This window comes from Cervus canadensis, chromosome 16, assembly GCF_019320065.1.
Source record: "Cervus canadensis isolate Bull #8, Minnesota chromosome 16, ASM1932006v1, whole genome shotgun sequence".
In the NCBI taxonomy this organism is placed as follows: domain Eukaryota; kingdom Metazoa; phylum Chordata; class Mammalia; order Artiodactyla; family Cervidae; genus Cervus; species Cervus canadensis.
In genome coordinates, this window is record NC_057401.1 from 29,622,946 (window position 1) to 29,644,158 (window position 21,213).

Below are 21,213 nucleotides of genomic sequence, written 5' to 3' on the forward strand. Positions count from 1 at the left end.
TCAACATGACAATCAACACCTCACTTTTAAAGTTCTCCATAACCATAAACTGATCTTTCTCTATCTATCCAACATGGTTTTCCACTGTTTCCCCAAATGAATTAATTATCTACTATGATCTATTTTTTTCTACCACTATCTTAATCATTATATGTAACAGCTTCAACTATTGGTCATTCTAATTACTGTAGCATCTGTATCACTATTTTACCAGCATCCAAAAGATTTCCATCCAGAATTATAGTATATACCATGTTAAATATCTGTAATTACTTAAGTATTATAGTAAAGAAAATAGCTCAGTTCCTCAGCCCACTACATAAAATGTCTAAGAGATAAAAGTTTACGAACAGCAATCTTGAGTGTTTTGAAATTCAAATGTTACTATTTCTGCTGCCTTAGTAAATCAACACTTTAAAAGTTTCACTTAAAAAAGTTTTTTTCTTTTTTTCTCTTTGTTAATTAACCTAATTCTTCTTTCCCTTGAGAAGCTAAAGAGCAACGGAGTTATGCAAGTTACTGCCACTGGAGTGAAGTTTGGAGTTTGGGTTTTTTTCTTTTTAATCATTCTGCCCCAGTCCTATTTGTTGGCAAAGACTCTCAAAAACTGGCAAGAGCTATAAATTAGCTATCTCAACTATTCTCCCCTATTTACACAAAAGAGCTGTCCAACTTTCCAGTGCTAAAATGCTTTAATTCACAAGACTTATGCCTTCGGGGACTAGAAAATTTGCCTCTAAGTCAGATAAACATATGGGTTATAAGTTATTATACAAACTAAGGCTTTGGGACCAGATAAATTGAACTAAACCCTAAAGCTGACTGATACATAATATATCCCATATTTGTGTTGGATAAGAAAAGAGTAAAATCTAAAAATCAGGGCCATGATTTAAATGGACTCAGAAAGACCAAGGCCACCTTCCAGATTCATTACCAGATACTTAACTGATATCCACTGACTCAGAAGCACTGAAAGTCTACCAAAGAGATCAGTCCACTTTCTTAATCTCTCTATTCCAACCATAGAAAGAAGAGTATATAAAATGATAAAAAGATTTATGTACTAGAAAACTGTCCAAAGTTAGATAAATAGATATACAGATAGAATATATAAAAATTTTATACATTTACTTATATACTATGCTTTAGCTAGATTAGTAACTTAAACACAAACTCCCAAATTGAGACAAATGTAAGAAAATAAAGGATGGTTAATAAGACTAAAAACACAAATCAACATTACCACTTCACTGCTTCTTTTTTCTTTCTGGTAACAGATTGTAGGATATAATGGATTTTTAAAAATTATTTCTAGTTGAATATCAAAAAGACCTAGAACAATAGATCAATACAGAAAAAAATAAGTCATATTTACCAGTTGTATGACTTATCAGAAAGAGAGGAATAGCAAAATAAGAGGAATGAAAATTATTTTGTTGATCTTAGACCTCACCATAATAATCCAAGATCAATAATCTTTTAGAGTATTACTTTAATTATATATATGTATTCAAAAATCCCTTAAACAATAAAGTAAAATAAAATCAACCAGAACATGAATTTTCAATTAACACAACTGAATGATAAGCAAGTATCAAAGAAATGAGATCATCCTAAATCTTAAAAACATAGAAAAATATTTGCTATAAATGATGGAAATAATAAATCCAAGTATAATTATTTTAGTGTAAACAGAATTAAAGAATTATCTCCCCCCCAGGGGAAAAAAAAACCCAGATATACCTACAACTACTTTGAGAAAAGGAAAGGGAATGAATCAAGATACTATTTACTTCCTTCAAATAGAATTTTCATGATATAAATCACTCATGAAGTTACAAATGATCTGAGATCCATTAACAAATTGCATTTACCACTTAAAAATTAAAAAGGAGTCTTTCCTGATTTAAACACATGCACACACATGCAGATCTTAATCTCAGGCACAGCAAAATAGAAACTGATGACCAAACCAACAAATACGATTAGTTGTAAACTCAATAAACATGAGCATTATAGTAAAAAATTGCACCCCAGTTATTTCTTTTTATGATTCACAGCTAGTGTTTATATGTTAATAACTGTCTAGTGGCTCAGTGGTAAAAATGCAGGAGACACGGGTTTGATCCCTAGTCCGGGAAGACACCACACCCATGTGGTACAGCGTTGAGCCTGTGCTCTCGAGTCCAGGAGCCGCAGCTTCTGAGCCCAGATGTTGGAGAAGCCTGCTGAGGCCGGGGTGGCCTAGAGCCCACGCTCAACGCAACAAGACAAGCCACCGCAACGGGAGGGCCGCACATCGCAGCTAAAGAGCCGCCACCGCTCTCCACAACTACACTAAAGCCCAAGCAGCAATGCAGACCCAGCACAGCCAGAGACAAATAAGTAAAGAGAAAGAAACTTAACGCCAAATTAATTATATAGAGAAAGAGGTATTCCGAATAGTCACCACACATTCAACCTATTTAGGACTTTTGGCACACTAGCAAAGACACAAAGAAAATTACACTTTTACTGCAAAAGGACATCTTTACTGGTGCTAAAAAGGCAGAATCTTTACTGGTGCTTAAGCAAAGAGGTAGCTAGAAAACTGCCGCCATTGCTCTCAAATGTTATCATTTACATAACACCTTAAAATACACAATGATTTAGGAAAAAAGTCATTCTTCCAAACAGGTAAGACAAGTTAATCTCATCTATTTCATGATAGCAAATCCTTCCTCAGATGTTAACAACAGGCAGAATTATTTGATTTTAGCCTTTTATCACCAGAGACAACTGCTACATCACTATGCAAACATGATGAACTCATTTTATTAGGCAAATAGTACAATTTCATTCAAGTGCACTTAATACAGTACTACACATATAAATTGAAGTTAAGGGAGATCTCCAATTGGAAATGGGGTTTAAAAAATACAGCTAATACTGATTTCAAGTTACATGTTTCATTGATGTTCTAATGAAACATACAAAACAAATGATTTGCTTCCAGCATCTCTGAAAGATTATCTAGTCCTTTAATGTATTAAAATAGAAGTGAGAAAATACACCCTTGAAATACAGAATTTAAAGTACAGTTTGAAAAATTGAAACCAATTTGATATGCTTAATTCAGATTATGGTTAAATGGTAAGAAGACAGCTCAAGAGTTGATAAAAGTTTCAAATTAGTCACGTTTGGTGAAAAAAACATAAATGCAGGTGGCTGTCATGTTTACACTGTGTCAGATTTTTTCAAATCCATGTATAACATAAGTCCCAAAACTCATAGACTTAATTTCTTAAAACATTGCTGACTATTGAGGAAAATCCAAATGGATTATACCTAAAATGAGACTGTTTTTTCTCCTTTTGTAAAATACTTTTGGAATTCATAACAAAAAAAAAAAAGCACAGAAAGACATTTAGAATTATCCTTTTTTAAAATCGAGGGATCGCAGCTCTTAAAAATTTTTCCCTTTTTTTGCTTTGTTTCTTCAGAGTCTTCCTTTTCTTCCAAGAGTTTTGCTACAGATGTGTATCAGCTGTATATGTTAGTAATTTATTTGCCTGTTCCCACAAGTGAAGAGGTGGTTTGATCTTTATATTTTACTTCTGGTAGGATTCTCTAACTTTCGCCTGCAGGGCATCACACGTCTTCTTGGCATCGCCTAGAAGCATAGCTGTGTTCGGTTTGTAGAAGATTGGATTGTCCACTGCAGCATAGCCAACACCTAAGGTCCTCTTCATAACAATGACCTAAGAACCAAAGATTAGGTGAGAGAGAATATTTAACACACCTGACCAGGACGTGTCAGACACACAAACTTTGTCCTGCCCTAACTTTGAACAAAGCATGTACTACTACTGATTCTTTACTATAAAGACTTTTAAAATACACAAGGAGTATTTTTAAACGCACGTTTACTTTGTATTAACTTGAATTCTTCAAATGTGCCCATACTGTTATATCCACTAGAGAAAAGGTTCTATTAACAACAGTGTATCTCTGAGTGATAAGTGATTTTTCCCCCCGTGCTTTTGTCTATAAAGACAATGTACAACATTTTCCAATAAAAATAATAATAACCATCTTTCCCTGAATGGGCTAAAGACAACAAATTTAGTGCATAAATTTCTACTACCAATCCTAACATAAAAGTAGTTGAGTGGGAAAATGGTATGATTCTTAGCCCGTTGATTTAAAGTAAAAAATATCAGACAAGAAGGATGTATGACAAGAGCCCAAAGAGTAATCCAGTGTGCCCCAGAACAGAGCTAATGACTAATAGAATGCTTCCATGAAGAAAAATGAAGAGGGGAGTCTTTCTCTAACACTGATGTATTCTAGACATTTACAATTACACAGATTGTAGATGTTACTATCCTGTTGAATATCAAGCTAATTTTTCAAGAAATAAAAAGCCTTTCTACGTTCTTCTAGGACACAGAATCTATTCAAACCTGGAGGCAGAGCAAATTTATTCATGTCCCCTATACCATTAATACAGTAAGGTACTGTGCAAACTCTCAAATACTGATGATAGATGCAGTAATTTTTAAATACATATGAACAAGTGCATGTCACATCTACTAACTCACCACAAATACTATGTTTAAAACTCCACATTTTTACAATAAAGAGAGACAAATTAAAGGGAAATATGTATGTTATAATGATTCTTAAAATCCAGATATGAGTTGAGAGTGGTGAAAAGAGTTGCCCACAGTTGGGACAGAGGAAAATTATAAGGGCTAGATTTCTCTACAATCTAGCAGTTAACCTTTTCAGAAGTAATATGCTGTGACCAGGGCTTGCTTCCTTATGCTATGTTACTATTTGGATTTCTAAATCACCTTTCTTCTGGACACTCCATAACGTACAAGTGAAGTGAAAGTCACTCAGCCATGTCCGACTCTTTGTAACCCCATGGAATTCTCCAGGCCAGAATTCTGGAGTGGGTAGCCTTTCCCTTCTCCTGGGGATCTTCCCAACCCAGGGATCGAACCCAGGTCTCCCACATTACAGGCAGATTCTTTACCAGCTGAGTCACAGGGAAGCCCAATCCTTTCAAAAAATTAAACGAAAAAATGTGCTCATCTTCACATGTGAAGGTGATGATACTGACTCACTGTCCCAGAGGGAAGACATCTGCTTCACTGGACTCGGCCTGGAATTCAGCCAGCCTCATCCCCAAAGCTCACAGCTCCTTTTTCAGTTGTGGTTACAGGTTGCGTTAATCCACCCAGATAATCTCCTCTAGCTCTAACTGAGGAGGCATTCAGGGCATTCATTCAGTTTCTGTGGTGACCACAGAACAGACAGAAGCTGGATCTAGAGAGTTGGACCCTAAATCTCCTCTTAACTCCTAAGTCTCCTAAAAGGCATCATCATTTCTCATCAAGTGACCAACTAAAAGTTCTGTGTGCGTATCTTAAGAGACCTTTAATTCTTAGAATGAAATGCAAGTCTGAAACTTTACCTGCTTTGATTTCCAGACTTCAAGGACTGGCATGCCTGCAATGATGGAGTTGGGGTCTTCTTGAGCCGCTGAATTAACAGTGTCATTAGCTCCAATTACAAGGACTAAATCAGTGTCTACAAAAGAAAATAAAAATATCATAGTGGTCACTTCAGGCAAATGATGGTGATCTGACTTTTTAAAAACAATATAATAGTTGTTATAATAAGCTAATAGTTATAGGACGAACACTTGTGCCAGGAACTGTACCAAGAGCTTTATCAGAGAGGTTCAGTAACTTAGCCAGCATCACACAGCTTAAAAGCAATAGGTCCTGCATCTGAACCGGAGCACCCTGACTGCAGCTTGTATCATTATGCTTTCCCTCCCCTCCATGGATCTATCCAATCTGACTTTTGTTGTTGCTTTTGTTCAGTTGCTAAGTCGTGTCTGACTCTGTGGCCCCACAGACTGTAGCCTGCCAGGCTCCTCTGTCCGTGGGTTTTCCAGGCAAGAATACTGGAGTGAGATGCCACTTCCTTCTCCAGGGCATCTTCCTGACACAGGGATCGAACCTGCATCTCCTGCACTGCAGTTGGCATCTTTACCACCAGGAAAGCCCAATCTGACTTTACAGCTATTTTATTATCTCAAAATGATCTTGCCAGTAACATTAAAGATATGCATTCCATTTTCAACTTTCAAAGTGACCACTTAGTATGCAGTCTGACATCTAAAAGAACATGGTCTGAGAGTCTGTACTGTATTAAAGCTGTGTCCATAATTCCTGGAACTGCCAAGTTTCACACATAATTTAGCAACAGTGAAATCTAAAAAGGGGACATAAAATTAAAATGGCCTAAATTCCCTCTTTAAGGACCATAATTTAAATTACCTTAGAACTTTGCCAAAAATGCCATGTGAATCTAGACATACACACAATTTCATTATTTTTCTCTAATAAACAGTATTTTTTTAAGTTTACAGTGGATATTTGCCAGAGGGAACTGATTTAATTTTAACAAACATGATTTTGGGTTAAATGTCATTAGCATTCAACATCTAGCCAGTGAAAGCCACCAAATCCAGCCGCTTATTAGTGAAGTCCCAGTACTTCAAAGAAAACAGGAAAAGTACTGACTGACCATGAATTGGTGCAACTGAAAACCAGTAAAATCTCAAGACACTGGCAAGAATCAGATACTAAGTCATCAATGGAAGCAATTTTATAAATGAGAAGCCTGAAGTTGGGCACCAAGTTCAAGGACACAAGCAAAGCAGAGTCAGGACCTGGATTCCAAAACCAGGTCTGTTCCTAAAGCCTCTGCAAGGCACTCCACTCCACCGCACTGTCCCCCAAGACTTCCACCGTCCTTCAGACCTCCTCGCAGCGAGATGACCACTCATGGTGCTCACTGATCCTGTCTCACTATTTTTCAGTGTCGTCTTTCATTGATTTAATTTCAACTGCTTACTTATAGGAGCAGGTTACTCTTCCTCTGGGAGCAGGTCTGCAGTAATCCCACAGTTTACGTCCTCAGACTGGCGTTGCTCTATTCACATTAAGAACACTTGAATGTCACCAGTACCCCATCACGTACCTGGGAAGTCATGGTTGATCTCGTCCATTTCCAACACAATATCATACGGCACCCCAGCCTCGGCCAGCAGCACATTAAGCTGGCCAGGCATCCTGCCTGCAACTGGGTGAATTCCAAACCTAGAAGGGAGACAAACGGACAGCTGGCCTTACTTGGTGGGCCAGAATGTACAGGGACCCCAGTATCACCTCCAGACCTGCACACTCTGTTCTTGGCACATCTGGTTCTCCTGGTACTATCTGATCTCTGCAAGAAGGAATAGAATCAGTCCAGATATACCATCAATCTACAAATAGTAAGGTTGGAGATTCAAGATCTCAGTATATACAAACTATAACTGCTCTCAAGAAAATAAGTGTAGCTTTAGAACCTGACTCTTCCATATATGTTTTAAGTCCAATGAACTCCCAACAACATTAATAAATAATACCACCTTACATTTAATAAGTATTATGTTCTCTCATGATACTCTGATATTTTTTTAATCTTTCTGAAGTCAGTCTGGAATTAAACATTTGCCATGAAAAACACTGTCATGCACATAAGTTAAAGGCCTACTTTCAAAGAGAAAGTTATCCAACTATGTTATCCAAATTTTCTATAAGAATGAACAGCTTTACAGGGGAAAAAAAAATAACTTCATTTAGGAGAAATTAACACTTCATGTTTTTATATTGTGATACAATGTATAAATTTCTTATATATTATTTCATTCTATCCCTAAATCATCTTTAATAATCTCCATCAAAAATTAGAATTCAGAGCACCTGATTCAAATTTAGGACTTAGTTAAATAAACTGAGCTATATAACATTCCTATATCTAAAAAAAGAGCGAAAGAGCAAGAATGTAAATAACAGGGGTCACCTGCATATATTTTGGCATAATCGCTAATGCTGACTCTTCAAGATGTGCTATGCAACCTGACAACTTTTTTAGTAAACAGGTAACCTGATTCAAACTCCGGTCTCCTTCAAAACTCTGTACTTTTCGCTACTATACAACACAGTCAGTATGTTCAGGCAATTTAAGAGGTATTTTTGTTATTAGCTCAAGATAGCTAGTTATATGATGTTTAGTAAGTTTACTAATCAGCTCTCTCAATTTTCCTATAGAGTACTAACCAGCTGTTATTACAAGCCCACCTCATGTCGAGAGTTATATAAAACCCTGCAGAAAAGGTCTGAGAAAGACCTATTTATCTCTGCTTAAATGGGTGAAATAAGGAATTCTAAGAATCCAAATTACAGTATTCTCTGAGAAAAATTGAGAATACAGCAAGTTTCAAATAATAATTTTTTAAAATTTTTTAAATGTTTGCATGGACACAGGAGGGAAAAAAATGTTCCAGTACAGACAGTACCTGCAATAGTGCAAAACATTTACCAGCACCTCTACATGCTGGGAAGTAGGTTCTGAAAAACTACTAGGGGTGGGAGGTGGAATGAACTGTATAGAATGGACTATTAATAATCTAAGACTCGAGACAGGTCAGGAGCCGGTAACTTCAGGAACGACCAAACTCTGTTGAGGCCGTTTTGGGACTTTGGAACTTTGTATGGTAGCATACACAACTCTTCAGCTATGTTTTTGTCACAGGAATGGCAAGATTGGAAATTCTCTCCACTCCACTCTGGGCTTACTTCCTTGGGGGGAACTGAGCCACTCGGTTCCCTGAGTGTTAGCCCTGTTCTCAATCTCCATGGAAGCCTCTCTCTGGGAGCAGAAGTGGAATCTTCGGGCTATACTTTGACCTTCTGTTTGTGGGACAATGTTTTATTATTTGTATGTATGTGTGATGGTACTTACTTTGACTGGCTGAACTATATTTAATTGACTTAAAGATAGGCGCTTACAAATTAAAACTAAATATATAGAAAAAAGAATCCAAGACTTCGGGGTTTTTTTTTTAATTTTTACTGGAGTATAGTTGATTTACAGTCTGTGTTAGCAAAGTGAATCAGTTATACATATATTCATCTTTTTCATATTCTTTTCCCATGTTGACCATTACAGAGTATTCAGTAGAGTTCCCTATACTATAAAGTAAGTCCTTATTAGTTATCTATTTTATATGATAATATTTTATATACAGTAGTGTGTATATTGAAGACTCTGTTAAAAGGCGTTTATCATCTCTTTCCTCAGTGAGTTATTTAGTTTTATTTTAGTGAGAATAAAATTAAGGCAATCACTAGTTTACTCCAGACTGTGGTCACCCAACCTCACCATCTCACACAGCTTAAATTCTTTAACCACAAATTCTATCATTCTGGGAAATGTAACAGTTCAATACATGAGTAAAATTTTTAAATGTTCATTAGAAACAAGATTGTTAAGACTGGTCTTTCCTTTTTTTTTTGGGCTAGACACTGCTATCCTAGTATCACTGTGTGTTTCAAATGAGAGTTTTTAATCACCCTGAAAACAAAAGAAATGAGGCAAAATACTGACAACTCATGTTCACACTCTTCATGTAGTAATACAAACTATATTCGGCACTTCCAAAATATCACACAGACTCTTGGGATGAGATGTCTACTCTAAAATATTTTAACGTTTTCACAACAGCAGTAGGATAAGCCATTTGAAAAAAATTTCTCCAGGCACTATAGTATATGTTCATTAAGTGGGAGTTAATATTACAAACCCGCAAATCTGAAGATAAATGTCACTTTAATACTCTAACAATAATATTCTATGCATTAATATGAAAAATGGGAGAAAATGTAGTATATTGAAACAACCAAAATATACTCCTAAGCCTGATGATTGCATGAATGTAGGAAAAGAAAAGACATGATGAATGAAGTTTCGGAGGTGATTGATTTTGTAAACAAGCATCACAGTCTTCAATTCAGGACTTCTAAACCTTTCTTCAGTGATGGGAAGGGATGAATAATCCCTTAGGTTCACAAGTAATAACAGAAGCAGAAAGAAAAAAAGATAATAACAGACTCAGAAAAGGTAAAGCTCACTTATCTGGAATAAAGAATTTAAATTTCATAAAAGAGGAAAGACTCAATTTGTGTAATCCTCACAAAAACTGAGAAAGACGGCAGAGCACAAAACAAAATAAACGCACATGAGAGAGGGACGTGGATGCGCCATGCATGACGTTAAGGTGTATAAAAATAAGAAAGTAATTTGAACATCAAAATAAATAAGGTTAGTAATGGACTATAACCCTCTGGGGGAAAAGGCAATTCAGGAGTCAAGACTGAAAACAGGGATCTCCCTGGTGGTCCAGTGGGCAAGACTCTGCACTTCCACTGCAGAGGGCACAGGTTCAACCCCTGGTTGGGAACCAAGATCCCACATGCCTCTCAGCATGGCTAAAAAATAATAAAATAAAGCTATTAGAAACTTATTTTTTTCTGAAGACTGATAATAGGTTAGGTCAATAATGAAAGGAAGAAATGGAAGAAGGGAATAGTCTCCCCTATAATGGTAGAACACCAACTGATAAATGTAGTGGGTTATAAAATCATCATTTTGCATCAAGATTGGTTCAGATAAAAAATCATCGGCACACACTCAATCTCAGGAGTAAAGCTGGAATGAGAAGCAGGATTTTGCTAGGTCTTAAAGAGAGCTCAACAGAAAAAAAACAAAGACTTTCAGCATGTTCTCTGAGAGCTACTTCATTGAAATTGATCAGTAATAGCTAGTTCTTAGACACCGAACACGTGGATACTCTGCTGAATGGGCATCTGGTTAAGTGGGCACAGTCCATATTTCTTTTTCTCCCCAGCTAACAGCTCCTTATAATAGTTAAAAAATATATATTACCAAGGTTATAAAACCAAATCTCAGCCAAGAAGAATTTAAATTGAAATCTTAGATTATTATGATTTTAATGCACTGTTTGATATGCACAGATACTGACAGAATATTGCAACTTGATGTTCTTCTAAATATCATATAAAAGTGAAAGTCACTCAGTCGTGTCCAACTCTTTGTGACCCTATGGACTATATAATCCATGGAATTCTCCAGGCTGGAACACTGGAGTGGGTAGCCATTTCCTTCTCCAGGGAACCTTCCCAACCCAGGGATCGAACCCAGGTCTCCTGCATAGCAGATGGATTCTTTACCAACTTAGCCACCACAGAAGCCCAAGAAGACTGGAGTGGGTAGCCTATCCCTTCCCTAGGGGATCTTCCCAACCCAGGAATCGAACCGGGGTCTCCCACATTGCAGGCAGAGTCTTTACCAGCTGACCCACCAGGGAAGCCCAAACAGCATGTGGAAGAACTAAAAGCACAAAGAATGTGCCCACCAAGGCAGAGATTCCATAATTAAATTTGGGGACCCTAACGTGTCATTATTTTTGAATAATGATAGAACAAAATAATTTCCAAAAGAATACATCCTTAACTCAAAAATTTTAGTTTGGAAAGGTCATTTCACTTCACAGAGGTTCTCAGTAATACAGCTGACATATCAAATTATATTGTTAATCAGCTGGCTTTTATTCAAAATCAATGCCAATTTGTATTTCAACTGTGGTGATTTCAAGTCAACATTCAAAATTAATGCAGGACTGTTTTCAAATATCAGTAAAAGGTACTCTATCTCCCACCACTGACTAGATCCCATAATAAAACTAAATAACTAGATTTAGTTAGGGAGTTGCAGCTTAAAAGGATCACAGGGCACTTGGATAAAGTTCAAGAGAAACATAAAATACCTAACAACTTAGAAAATAACCCACATTAAGTGAAAAAAGATCAACTGGCTAGAAAAAAAGGCAAACTGATTTTCAAGCAGACCAAATAAGACAGAAGTTGACCAAATACTCCCCATTTTCATTTAACTGAAAGAAAGAAAATGGTCTTCAAATGCAAAAGAAAGAACTGGAATTAAATTTTTTTAAAAATACTTTCTGTCAAAAACTTAGGAAGTGAAAGTCGCTCAGTCGTGTCCAACTCTGCGACTCCATGGACTGTCCATGGAATTCTCTAGGCCAGAATACCAAAGTGGGTAGCCTCACCCTTCTCCAGGGGATCTTCCCAACCCAGGGATCAAACCCAGGTCTCCCACATTGCAGATGGATTCTTAATCAGCTGAGCCACAAGAGAACAAACTCCCTAGTAAGGGGAAGTTTCAGGCCTCTTTTCTGGTGGATCAGGAAGAGACAGTTTCACTCAACTGAGCTGATGTTCAAACCACTAATTCAGTACAAAATGCATTCAAAAGGATTTCACAAATAAATGCTAAGGATGGTTGGCCAGCAGTGGACACAGTCAGGGCAGTTATGGCAACTGAGACAGCTCTTTATTTATTGGGGGAGGGGGGCGTGGAGGGCAGCTTCAAAACCACTACAAAGAGAGAACAACAGCTTTGGTAAAACTTAGGATTTCCAGAACTACAAGACACTGCTCTACCTCCATCCTATGCCACTAACTGCAACGAATTTGTGCTCTTTTGAGATCCTCATAGCAAATTTTGGACACCAAAAATTTCTCCTAATCTCCCAATCCTTCTGAGCATCAACAAGTGCCTCCTGTTGCACCCCGCTCCCAAAACCTGACTGGTGAGGCTTGTACTTTGTCATGTCCAACTCTCCGTGACTCCGTGGACTGCAGCCCGCCAGGCTCCTCTGTCCATGGAGATTCTCCAGGTAAGAATACTGGAGTGGGTAGCCATGCCCTCCTCCAGGGAATCTTCCCAACTCAGGTCTCCTGCATTGCAGATGGATTCTTTACCATCTGAGCCACCAGGGAAGCCCAAGAATACTGGAGTGGGTAGCCTATCCCTTCTCCAGGGGAACTTTCCAACCCAGGAATCAAACTGGGGTCTCCTGCATTGCAGGCAGATACTTTACCAGCTGAGCTAGCAGGGAAGCCCTGGTGAGACTCAAGAAAGACTAAGAGTCACTGTGCTATAGGACATGTAAGGTCCATATTAGTGTCCTATTACTGATATAACAAATTACCACAAATTTAGTAGCTTAAAAGAATATGCATCAATTACAGAGGCCTGACATCCAAAATCAGCACCCCTGTGCTAAAAACAAGGTGTTGGCAGGACTGTACTTCTCTGAGAACCTCGGGGAGAAAATCCATCCATCCCTTGCCCTTTTCCTGGCTTCTGGAGGCTGCCCCCTTTCCCTGGGTGGGGGTGCATCACTGACTTCTACTCATTGTCATGTCCCCTTTTCTGACACTGACCCTCTTCCTCTCTTTCATAAGGACCCTAGTGATTACATGGGTCCAAACAAATAATTCAGAATCATCTCTCCATCTCAAAATCATCACTGAATCTACAAAGTTCCTTTTGCCATATAAGGTAACATATTCACAAGTGTGGGGTATTCAGAGGTGAGTTTCTTTGGGGGTCATTCCTCAGCTTACCCCAAACTCCCTTTCCAGTCCTAAAATTCCATGAACTAGGGATTCCATTTTAGCTGAATAAGTCAATATACACTTTGTGATTTACTTTTGTATTTTGTGATTTACTTCTGCATCCCTCCCTGATTCCAGTGATTTTGTAAAATTTTAATTTACTTGTTTGCTTTTAATACTGCCTTTGCTTATCTTTAATCCATCTGGCTATCATCTTCATGTTTTAACCGAGGTGTCTTGGACCAAATTAGAAGTTAAAGACCTCCAAATGTATTTGTTATTATTGTAATATTTGATTAGCTGCAGACTGCATAAAGACGACGTTTCTGCTGAGCTAGTTGTGAGGGGTAAATAGCTAACCAGCATGTTATGCTGAATATCCCAAAGGACAGCTCACTTTATATCTGTTTGTATAACAATTTATTATACTAAATTTTAAGACTCTAAAGTTGGAAAGAAACACACGCAAGGCTATTACAAGAGAATGCCAATGTTTTGAGAGAAATGACAGAACACACTAAATTTGTAGGAATATATATGAGCATGTTGATGAGTCAATGTGAATTTATAATAATTCTGGCCTATGCAACTGGCTAATCTTCAAAGTATGGATTAAAGCTAATTATATCAGACATTGGTTGCCCATGACCAGCAATTTCCAGGAACTGATGGCTAAAGTTCATCAATGTTCCATCATCACACGAAGAACATCCAGAATTCAGAAACGCAAAGCCTACCAGCCTTTCGGTTCTTCCCTTTAAACCACAAAAATTATCTTGATTGTACACTTGCTTATTAACAAAACAGGATCAGCTGTCCCTGTCCACAACCTAATTTTACAGAAGAGGAATAACTACTAAAATGAGATCACAGGAAAATCTTCCAGGCTCCCAGAACTCACTCTTCACACTCCTTCTCCTTACAAAGCACTGCATTATAGGAACTGGCTGATGACTGTGCTTTCCAAACTGGGAGCAACTTGAGAACAGGGACTGTGTCTTATTTATCAGTTCCCAACGTACCTGGCACTCTAGTAGAGCAACTCAAATAAAGAGAGGGAAGTAAGGACGGGAGGGATGTAGGGAGGGGAGGAAAGAGTTTTAAGGAACACAGTGTGCCCAATAAAGTGCACTGATTCAATAAAGTGCAAACTCTTTTGAGAAAATATCTCTTTTGAAAAAAAGATTTCAGAGATTCAGTAAAGAGTAGCAGCTAAAAGCTCTAGGGTGCCACTGCCTGGGTTCAAAACATTCAGACAATTTACCTCTGTGGGCCTCCCTTTCCTCCTGTGTACAACAGGAGTGATAATAAAGCCTTTTCAGAGGATTCCTGTGACATTGAAGGGAGACAGTTCATGTAAAGAGCATTTTATACAAAGTACTTTAGACCAATGCCTGGCACACATAAGCCCTTAATGAATGTAACCTGAAATTATAATACCCCATTGAAACATATTTTTGTGATATAAATGCTCATCTGTATTGTTCAAATAAATGCACATTTTTAATGATCATTTACATAAAAAGAAAGGCATATTTTCACATTAAAACAAATGTTGATTTGTAGTCAGCATTTTCTAAGCTGTTTTTCTACTTTTTACCTTGAAATCCCAATAAATATCAATATGGTCCAATAAAAGCCACAAATTCTTTGTACTTGCAACTACATGCAAAAGCTAGAGAAATTATATAATCTACATAGACTGAGGTCAATAATTGTGACCATTGGACTCGTTGATCACTTGGTCATAGCTAATATTCAAGTTATTGTAATATAGTCAAATTTCCAAAAGCCACATTTAACTCTTCTATAGATACTATTAAGGAAAAAAAGTACTGTTTCCTTAACTGAAAGATACAACAAATGTCACCAACAAGTCAAGGTAATCTTCTCAATTATCTTGAAGATAATTTAAGAAAAAGTTAAACACTTTTTGCTATTTTCCTCTCTCAAGCATAAAAACAATAAAGTCTTTTGTGTAACATTATATAATAAAAACTAAGGCCTCCATCACCAGTTAAAAACTGACCCAGACACAGTTCTGAAAAGGTGAAACAATACACTCAAATGAAACAACTCATCTTCAGAGTCTTTTAATCAATCAAGAAAGAATAAAAACAAATAAAAGTGCATATAGAAGCCATTCATAAATTCCATGTGAAATGGGTAAAATTAGTAAAAGAGCAATTTTTAAAAGCTATGAATTTTAAGCTTTTTTTATAATTGTTGCTATTGTCAGTCACCAGGCTTTCCTGTCCTTCACTATCTCCCAGAGTTTGCTCAAATTCTTGTCCATTGAGTTGGTGATGCTATCTAACCATTTCATCCTTTGCAGACCCCTTCTCCTTTCACCTTCAATCTTTCCCAGCATCAGAGTCTTTTCCAAAGAGTGAGCTCTCTGCATCAGGTGGCCAAAGTAACACACAATGATATAAGTCCCATTCTTAGAGTTTTTCTGCAGCTTCAAATTAGATTTCAGACATCACATGTGCTAAAGGGAACATGAGTTCCCATGATCAAGGGCCATGGGGACAATACGTCCTGACCACAGTGTATCACAACAGTTGTTGACTTTTACAGAGTATAAACCATTCACTACATGGATCCTACCACAACGTTCAAATAAACTACATTTCCCTGCTTGCATTATGGAAATATCCAGATTTAGTTTAGCAATAAACACGATGAAGAGCCAAGTATCCCAACTCAGTACTAAGACAAAGAAACTACAGAGACAACCGGGCCCTGTTCTGAAGTATTTAGTGTGTTTTCTCCATTTTGCAGCCGCTTATTACAAATAGTGATAAGAATCTCCAGATTTTAAAAAAATCTTTTTACAACCTTCAACTATTTGGTTATATGTTTTGTGAGACACTATGCAAAATTTATTCTCATACCCAAGATGTTCAAAGGGTTAATATCCTTTCTTTTACTGTTTCATATTTTAAAATGGAACTTTACACAGGACAATGTATGCTGACAGCATTTTGAAATTCTGCCTTCCCAATAACCTCACTGCACAATTTTCCTAAATATATCATTCTTGGCTCCTAGGTGGCTGACAAATTAACTCGAGAAAAGATATAACAAAGGGAAAATAAAAAGCCTACTTATTCTACCTGCTTTTAGCCATAAATATCTATAAATCAATAAAACTTTAAGAGTTAAAATAGACTTTAAAGTCTCTCTAATACAATGCTTCCTAAGGCAGGATGCTTTTATTTAGAGTAACAGCAATTACATGTACACTGTGTTCTGTCACAAAACAGACTGAGAATTTCACTACAGATGTAATAGAATCCCTGCTAGGAGGTACGCCCGAAGAACGTTTGTATTTGATGTTTGCATGTGGCAATGCTCCATTCTGAGGAAGGTTCATGGAGGTAATAAAAAGATTTGTTACTATTTTCAATATTTTTTTAATTAAATGTGCACTGCACCTTTGAAAAATATGACAGGATCTGGAAAGACAGGGTTCTCTGGTTTATCACATTCTGAACAGAACTTCTGATTGACAGCTACAGGTCACTTATTAAAAGCACAAGGAAAACTTATTTTCTTAAAAGAAATAATTTTAGTAAATGCATTTGAAAACAAAATCTTATAAAATACGAAGCAGACTAAACGTCACACACAGTATCCTTCCTGGTGGAAAGGCTGGGACCAGCTGTGTGGGGTTAGTCTATCCATCAGAAGAGAAGCATGGAAACAAAGAGAAAAAAAAACCTGCCCGGCAATTCAGCTGTCATCCACAAAAACTGATTAACAAGAAAGGTTGTGGAATCAACGTTTTGGCAAGTCTTCTTAGGCAAAAGGATAGAAACCCAACTTTTTAAAACTGTGAGTCCTTTTCAGAAGCAATGGTTCAGATAAATCCACTCATACAATTCTGAATGAAAAAGAAAATTCTAATTTCCTCGAATTTTCCAAGTGCCAGAATTGGAGAACACTACATACTTTTCTCTTTTTTTTGAAGGTGAATAAAGGCTGAACTCTGATCTGAATCTGGTATTCATCTACGGCCTCCCCTCCTTCAGGAAAAAATAATGAATGTTAAAGGGCTTACAAGAATGTTTCGGGGGCAGTTTTTCTAATACAGAACAGCAGAACCTGTTCTATGAGTAAGAGTGAAGAAATGTTTGACAGGACACTACGGTCACATGTTCCACGTGTATAGGTGGCCCGTGACACTGGGGCCCCCCCAAAAAAAACCAAGAAGTCATCTAAACAGGACCAGGTCAGATGACTGGTGCGAATGTCAGTGCACAACCTGTCCCAACACTTCCTTTTCCACTCCAAGGAGATTATTATAAATTGTGCCCAAATCTGCCTTTTCCTTCACTGAACCAAATCCAGTGCAGTCAAGAACAGCACCTGTATGACTACTGACACGGTTTTTAATTTCAAAATAACCACTAAGACTATGAAGAATGATATCAGGGGGAAAACTGAAATTCTATTTGCAGCTGAAGTTCTAGAATATATATGCTTGCACATTGGAGAGATGCAGTGAAAATGATACATAATTTCTTCTTTCTGACTGAATAATTGTAATGATGCTGAATGACTCTTGAAATGCAATGGCTAGTAAGTAGCATGAAATGGAAATTACTAATAAGATACTGAAGAATTTGAACATGAAATGACAAGAGGGCTTCTATTTACTTCTCTGCTGCCACGTTTACATGAACCTCATTGACAAAAATCAGCTCAAAGAGTTTATAATAATTAATAGTAGACCTAGAAGCCAAACATGACTCTGATGGTCAGAGGCACTGGTTTCCATCAATAGTGAGAAGTTTCTCCCCTTGACCATTGGAATGCCTGTGATCATCATTTCCAAGGAATGAGTCCTAGAACAGCATGGCTGGGAGAGGCTTTATAAAGCACCTAAATCACAGCCTTTAACATAGTCTTCTGTTCTTTCCACGGTATCAATATTCTGTGGACAGCACACAGTCAGAGGCAATCTGATAAACAGTAAGAGTCTAGAAGGATGATGGCCCTTTTCTAGGAGCACAACAGACAGCTTTGATCGGAGGGATTCCTGGAAATTTTATACAACCAGTTGACCAGAGATGTAAGTGAATGCACACACACTGGTTTTCCTCTCTTCTACCAAAAGTTTCACTCATTTGACTAATTACACAAATAATTCCCATCACCCATCCTCCTGTCACCATGTTTTATAAGAAGGCAGGCTCAGTGCAAAGAAACACAGAATATTCTTTCAGAAAACCAGAAGTACCGGCTAATTCATCACCAAAGAGTGCCAGTGGAAACTCTGATACAATGATCAATGCTCCTGCTATTCTTCATCATTTCAACTAGTGACTGAACTGAAAACACAGTCGGGTTATAAGTGTCAATTCAGAATATCTTCACACCTATTAACTAAGTTCTCTTTAAATGTCAACTCCACATGGGTCAGGAATTTTGATCTCTGTATTCGCTGATATATTCTCAGAACCTACAACAGTGCCTGGCACCAAGTACTCTGTAATTATTTGTACAGTGAAATGGTCACTGACATGAATAATCATGGCTAATAAGAAAGTAATGCAAAGCTGGCAAGAAACTCATAAAAAATAATCTATTTCCTTCCTCAACTGCTACACTGGATCTTTTTATCTGGCCTAACCGCTATTCTCTTCAGAAGCACATCCCTTTATTACTTAACAAATCTGCATGTCCTAGATTTTCCTGTACCCCAAAATATAACAAATCCAAGATAGCTGAACTCTGTTTATTTGGACTGCATTTAATCCATGAAAAACGGGAAAATCCAGTTAGATCAACAAAATATTTCATCCTCAAGTATCTTCAGAGAATAGATTTCCTAGCAAAAATAACATACATTTAAACTTATAGTCATGTCACACAAGACTGTAAAACACTATTAAACTGCAAATACCACTGGCAGCTAGATATGTTTAGACAGAAGATGAAAAAAATAATTAAATATTTATTATTTAAAACCTGCAAAAAAGTTTCATGTTATGAGTAGAATAAAAGGTTTAAAATATTCCCTTGACAGCTATCTACTCTTGTCCTTTGCCTTCCTACCCTCCTCCTACTCCATTCTTCTTAGCATATTAGTACATTAAATGGAATTCATTCACTCGTTCATTTGTTGATTGATTTGTTCTCTGTCTATAAACTTTTGAGAGTGGGAAATGAGCTTCTGCATTCTTGTATTCTCAGTACCTAGAAATAAATTTTTATCAGCAAATTATTAATAGACAGAGTTGAACATTAACAGGAAAGCTATATGTAACATCAATTAGCCAATCAAAGAAGTTGACAAATTTTAAAGCGGTAATGCTTTACACAAAGAAAATCAAGCAGTGATTAATTAATTGCAAAAAGAAAAAAACCATGTCTTTCTAAGGATTATTTGTTGGAAACACTACCTCAGTTTTACAATGAAAAGCTTGTATTGACCCAAAGATTGGGAAATGAAGAGAAAAAAATGTCTGTGCCCTTGTATCGTAAGATTTTTACAATAAAATGCTTTCAGAGATCAAGCATAAGTTAGGTATTCTGGGTGCTCAGGAAGCAACAATATCCTGGCCAGTAAAGATGGCTAAGTCAGTGAACTTCCAGGACATTCTGAAATGAGCTCTTTTCATGAAATGTCATGCGCTTCATTATATAACCTCAGCTCTCTGTGAGCATGTTATGACTATGGTCAAAGTAAAGGAAAACAGGAGTGTCTCTAAATCAATCATAGGCCATGAAGCCAGCAGGCTGTATGACAGATGTGATTTTTCTTGGCACCACTTGGGCATAACTAATTGATGACAATCGTATGTCCACACTGGCACATTTCCATGAGGAATGTGTGAGAATATGTCACCACATCTGGATGCGAGGCATGCTGGGGTCCTGAGGCACAAAGATCTCCTAACAGCAGAGGCCCAGCAGCTGTGCTCAATGAACACCGTGGGAGCTCCCCAGAGTGATGAAAGGACCAAATTACCGCAAACTGTAAATACAGATTTATTTCATTAAAAGACGAGGTAACCGCTGCAGCCATCTCTTGTTCAAACAGACATGTGCCTCTTAAGAAAAAGCCAGCACCTAACTTCGTAAAGAAAATCTGCATTTCTGCTACAGAAAGATGATGACGCACAAAGCAGAATCAACAAAGTTGCCACGATTCCCTTTAAAATTAAAAAAAAAAAACTCCCATGGAAGCTAAAAAGGAAAAATATGATAATCTACTGCCATGTTAGCAAGAATAGCTCTCTTCCATTTAATACAAATGTGAGACTTGCATAACTTACTAAAAAGCCCATGTTGAAAATTCATTATAGTAAAAAAGGAAAAAAATTGAACATATTAATATATAATTTCATCTTTAATATGAAACAGAGCAATCAATATAAGTGGCTAACTCTTCCTAACTTAAAGTAGAAATTAGGCTGACAAGTAATATCATTCACATAATATATTATTAGCATTTACTATTAACAAATTATCTTAAAAATCAGTGATTATACAAAACGATTAAAAGCTCTCATGAAAAGCCTGATGTTCTGGTCACAAAATTACTTCTTGCGGAGGGCTGCACCATGTGGCTTGCAGGAATAGCTCCCCAACCAAGGATCAAATCCGAGTCCCCTGTAGTGGAAGTGCAGATTCCTAACCACTGGACTGCCTGGCAAGTCCCAAAATTATTTCAATAAAAAAAAAATTATGACTAAGAAACTATTCATACATGTTTAATTAAATACCTGCCAGAAATCTTAAGTCAAATAGTTACTTTTTCAATGCAGTGTGACAGAAATCCTCCTGCAACAGCACTTTACAT

At 37.1% G+C, this 21,213-nt stretch overlaps 1 protein-coding gene across 3 annotated transcripts in view; it reads right to left on the minus strand.

Annotated features, from left to right (window-relative positions):
• Positions 1-2,801: 2,801 nt before the first annotated feature.
• The window catches only part of NNT (nicotinamide nucleotide transhydrogenase), an 88,582-nt gene continuing 70,170 nt past the window's right edge, over positions 2,802-21,213 (minus strand). For all 3 annotated transcript variants that reach the window (XM_043488522.1, XM_043488521.1, XM_043488520.1), the window contains exons 20-22: positions 7,048-7,166; positions 5,468-5,583; positions 2,802-3,743 (exon numbers count right to left, since the gene is read on the minus strand). In XM_043488522.1, coding sequence (XP_043344457.1) covers positions 3,594-3,743; positions 5,468-5,583; positions 7,048-7,166 — 385 coding nt within the window. In that variant the 3' untranslated portion in view covers positions 2,802-3,593. The remainder of the gene's footprint in view (positions 3,744-5,467; positions 5,584-7,047; positions 7,167-21,213) is intronic.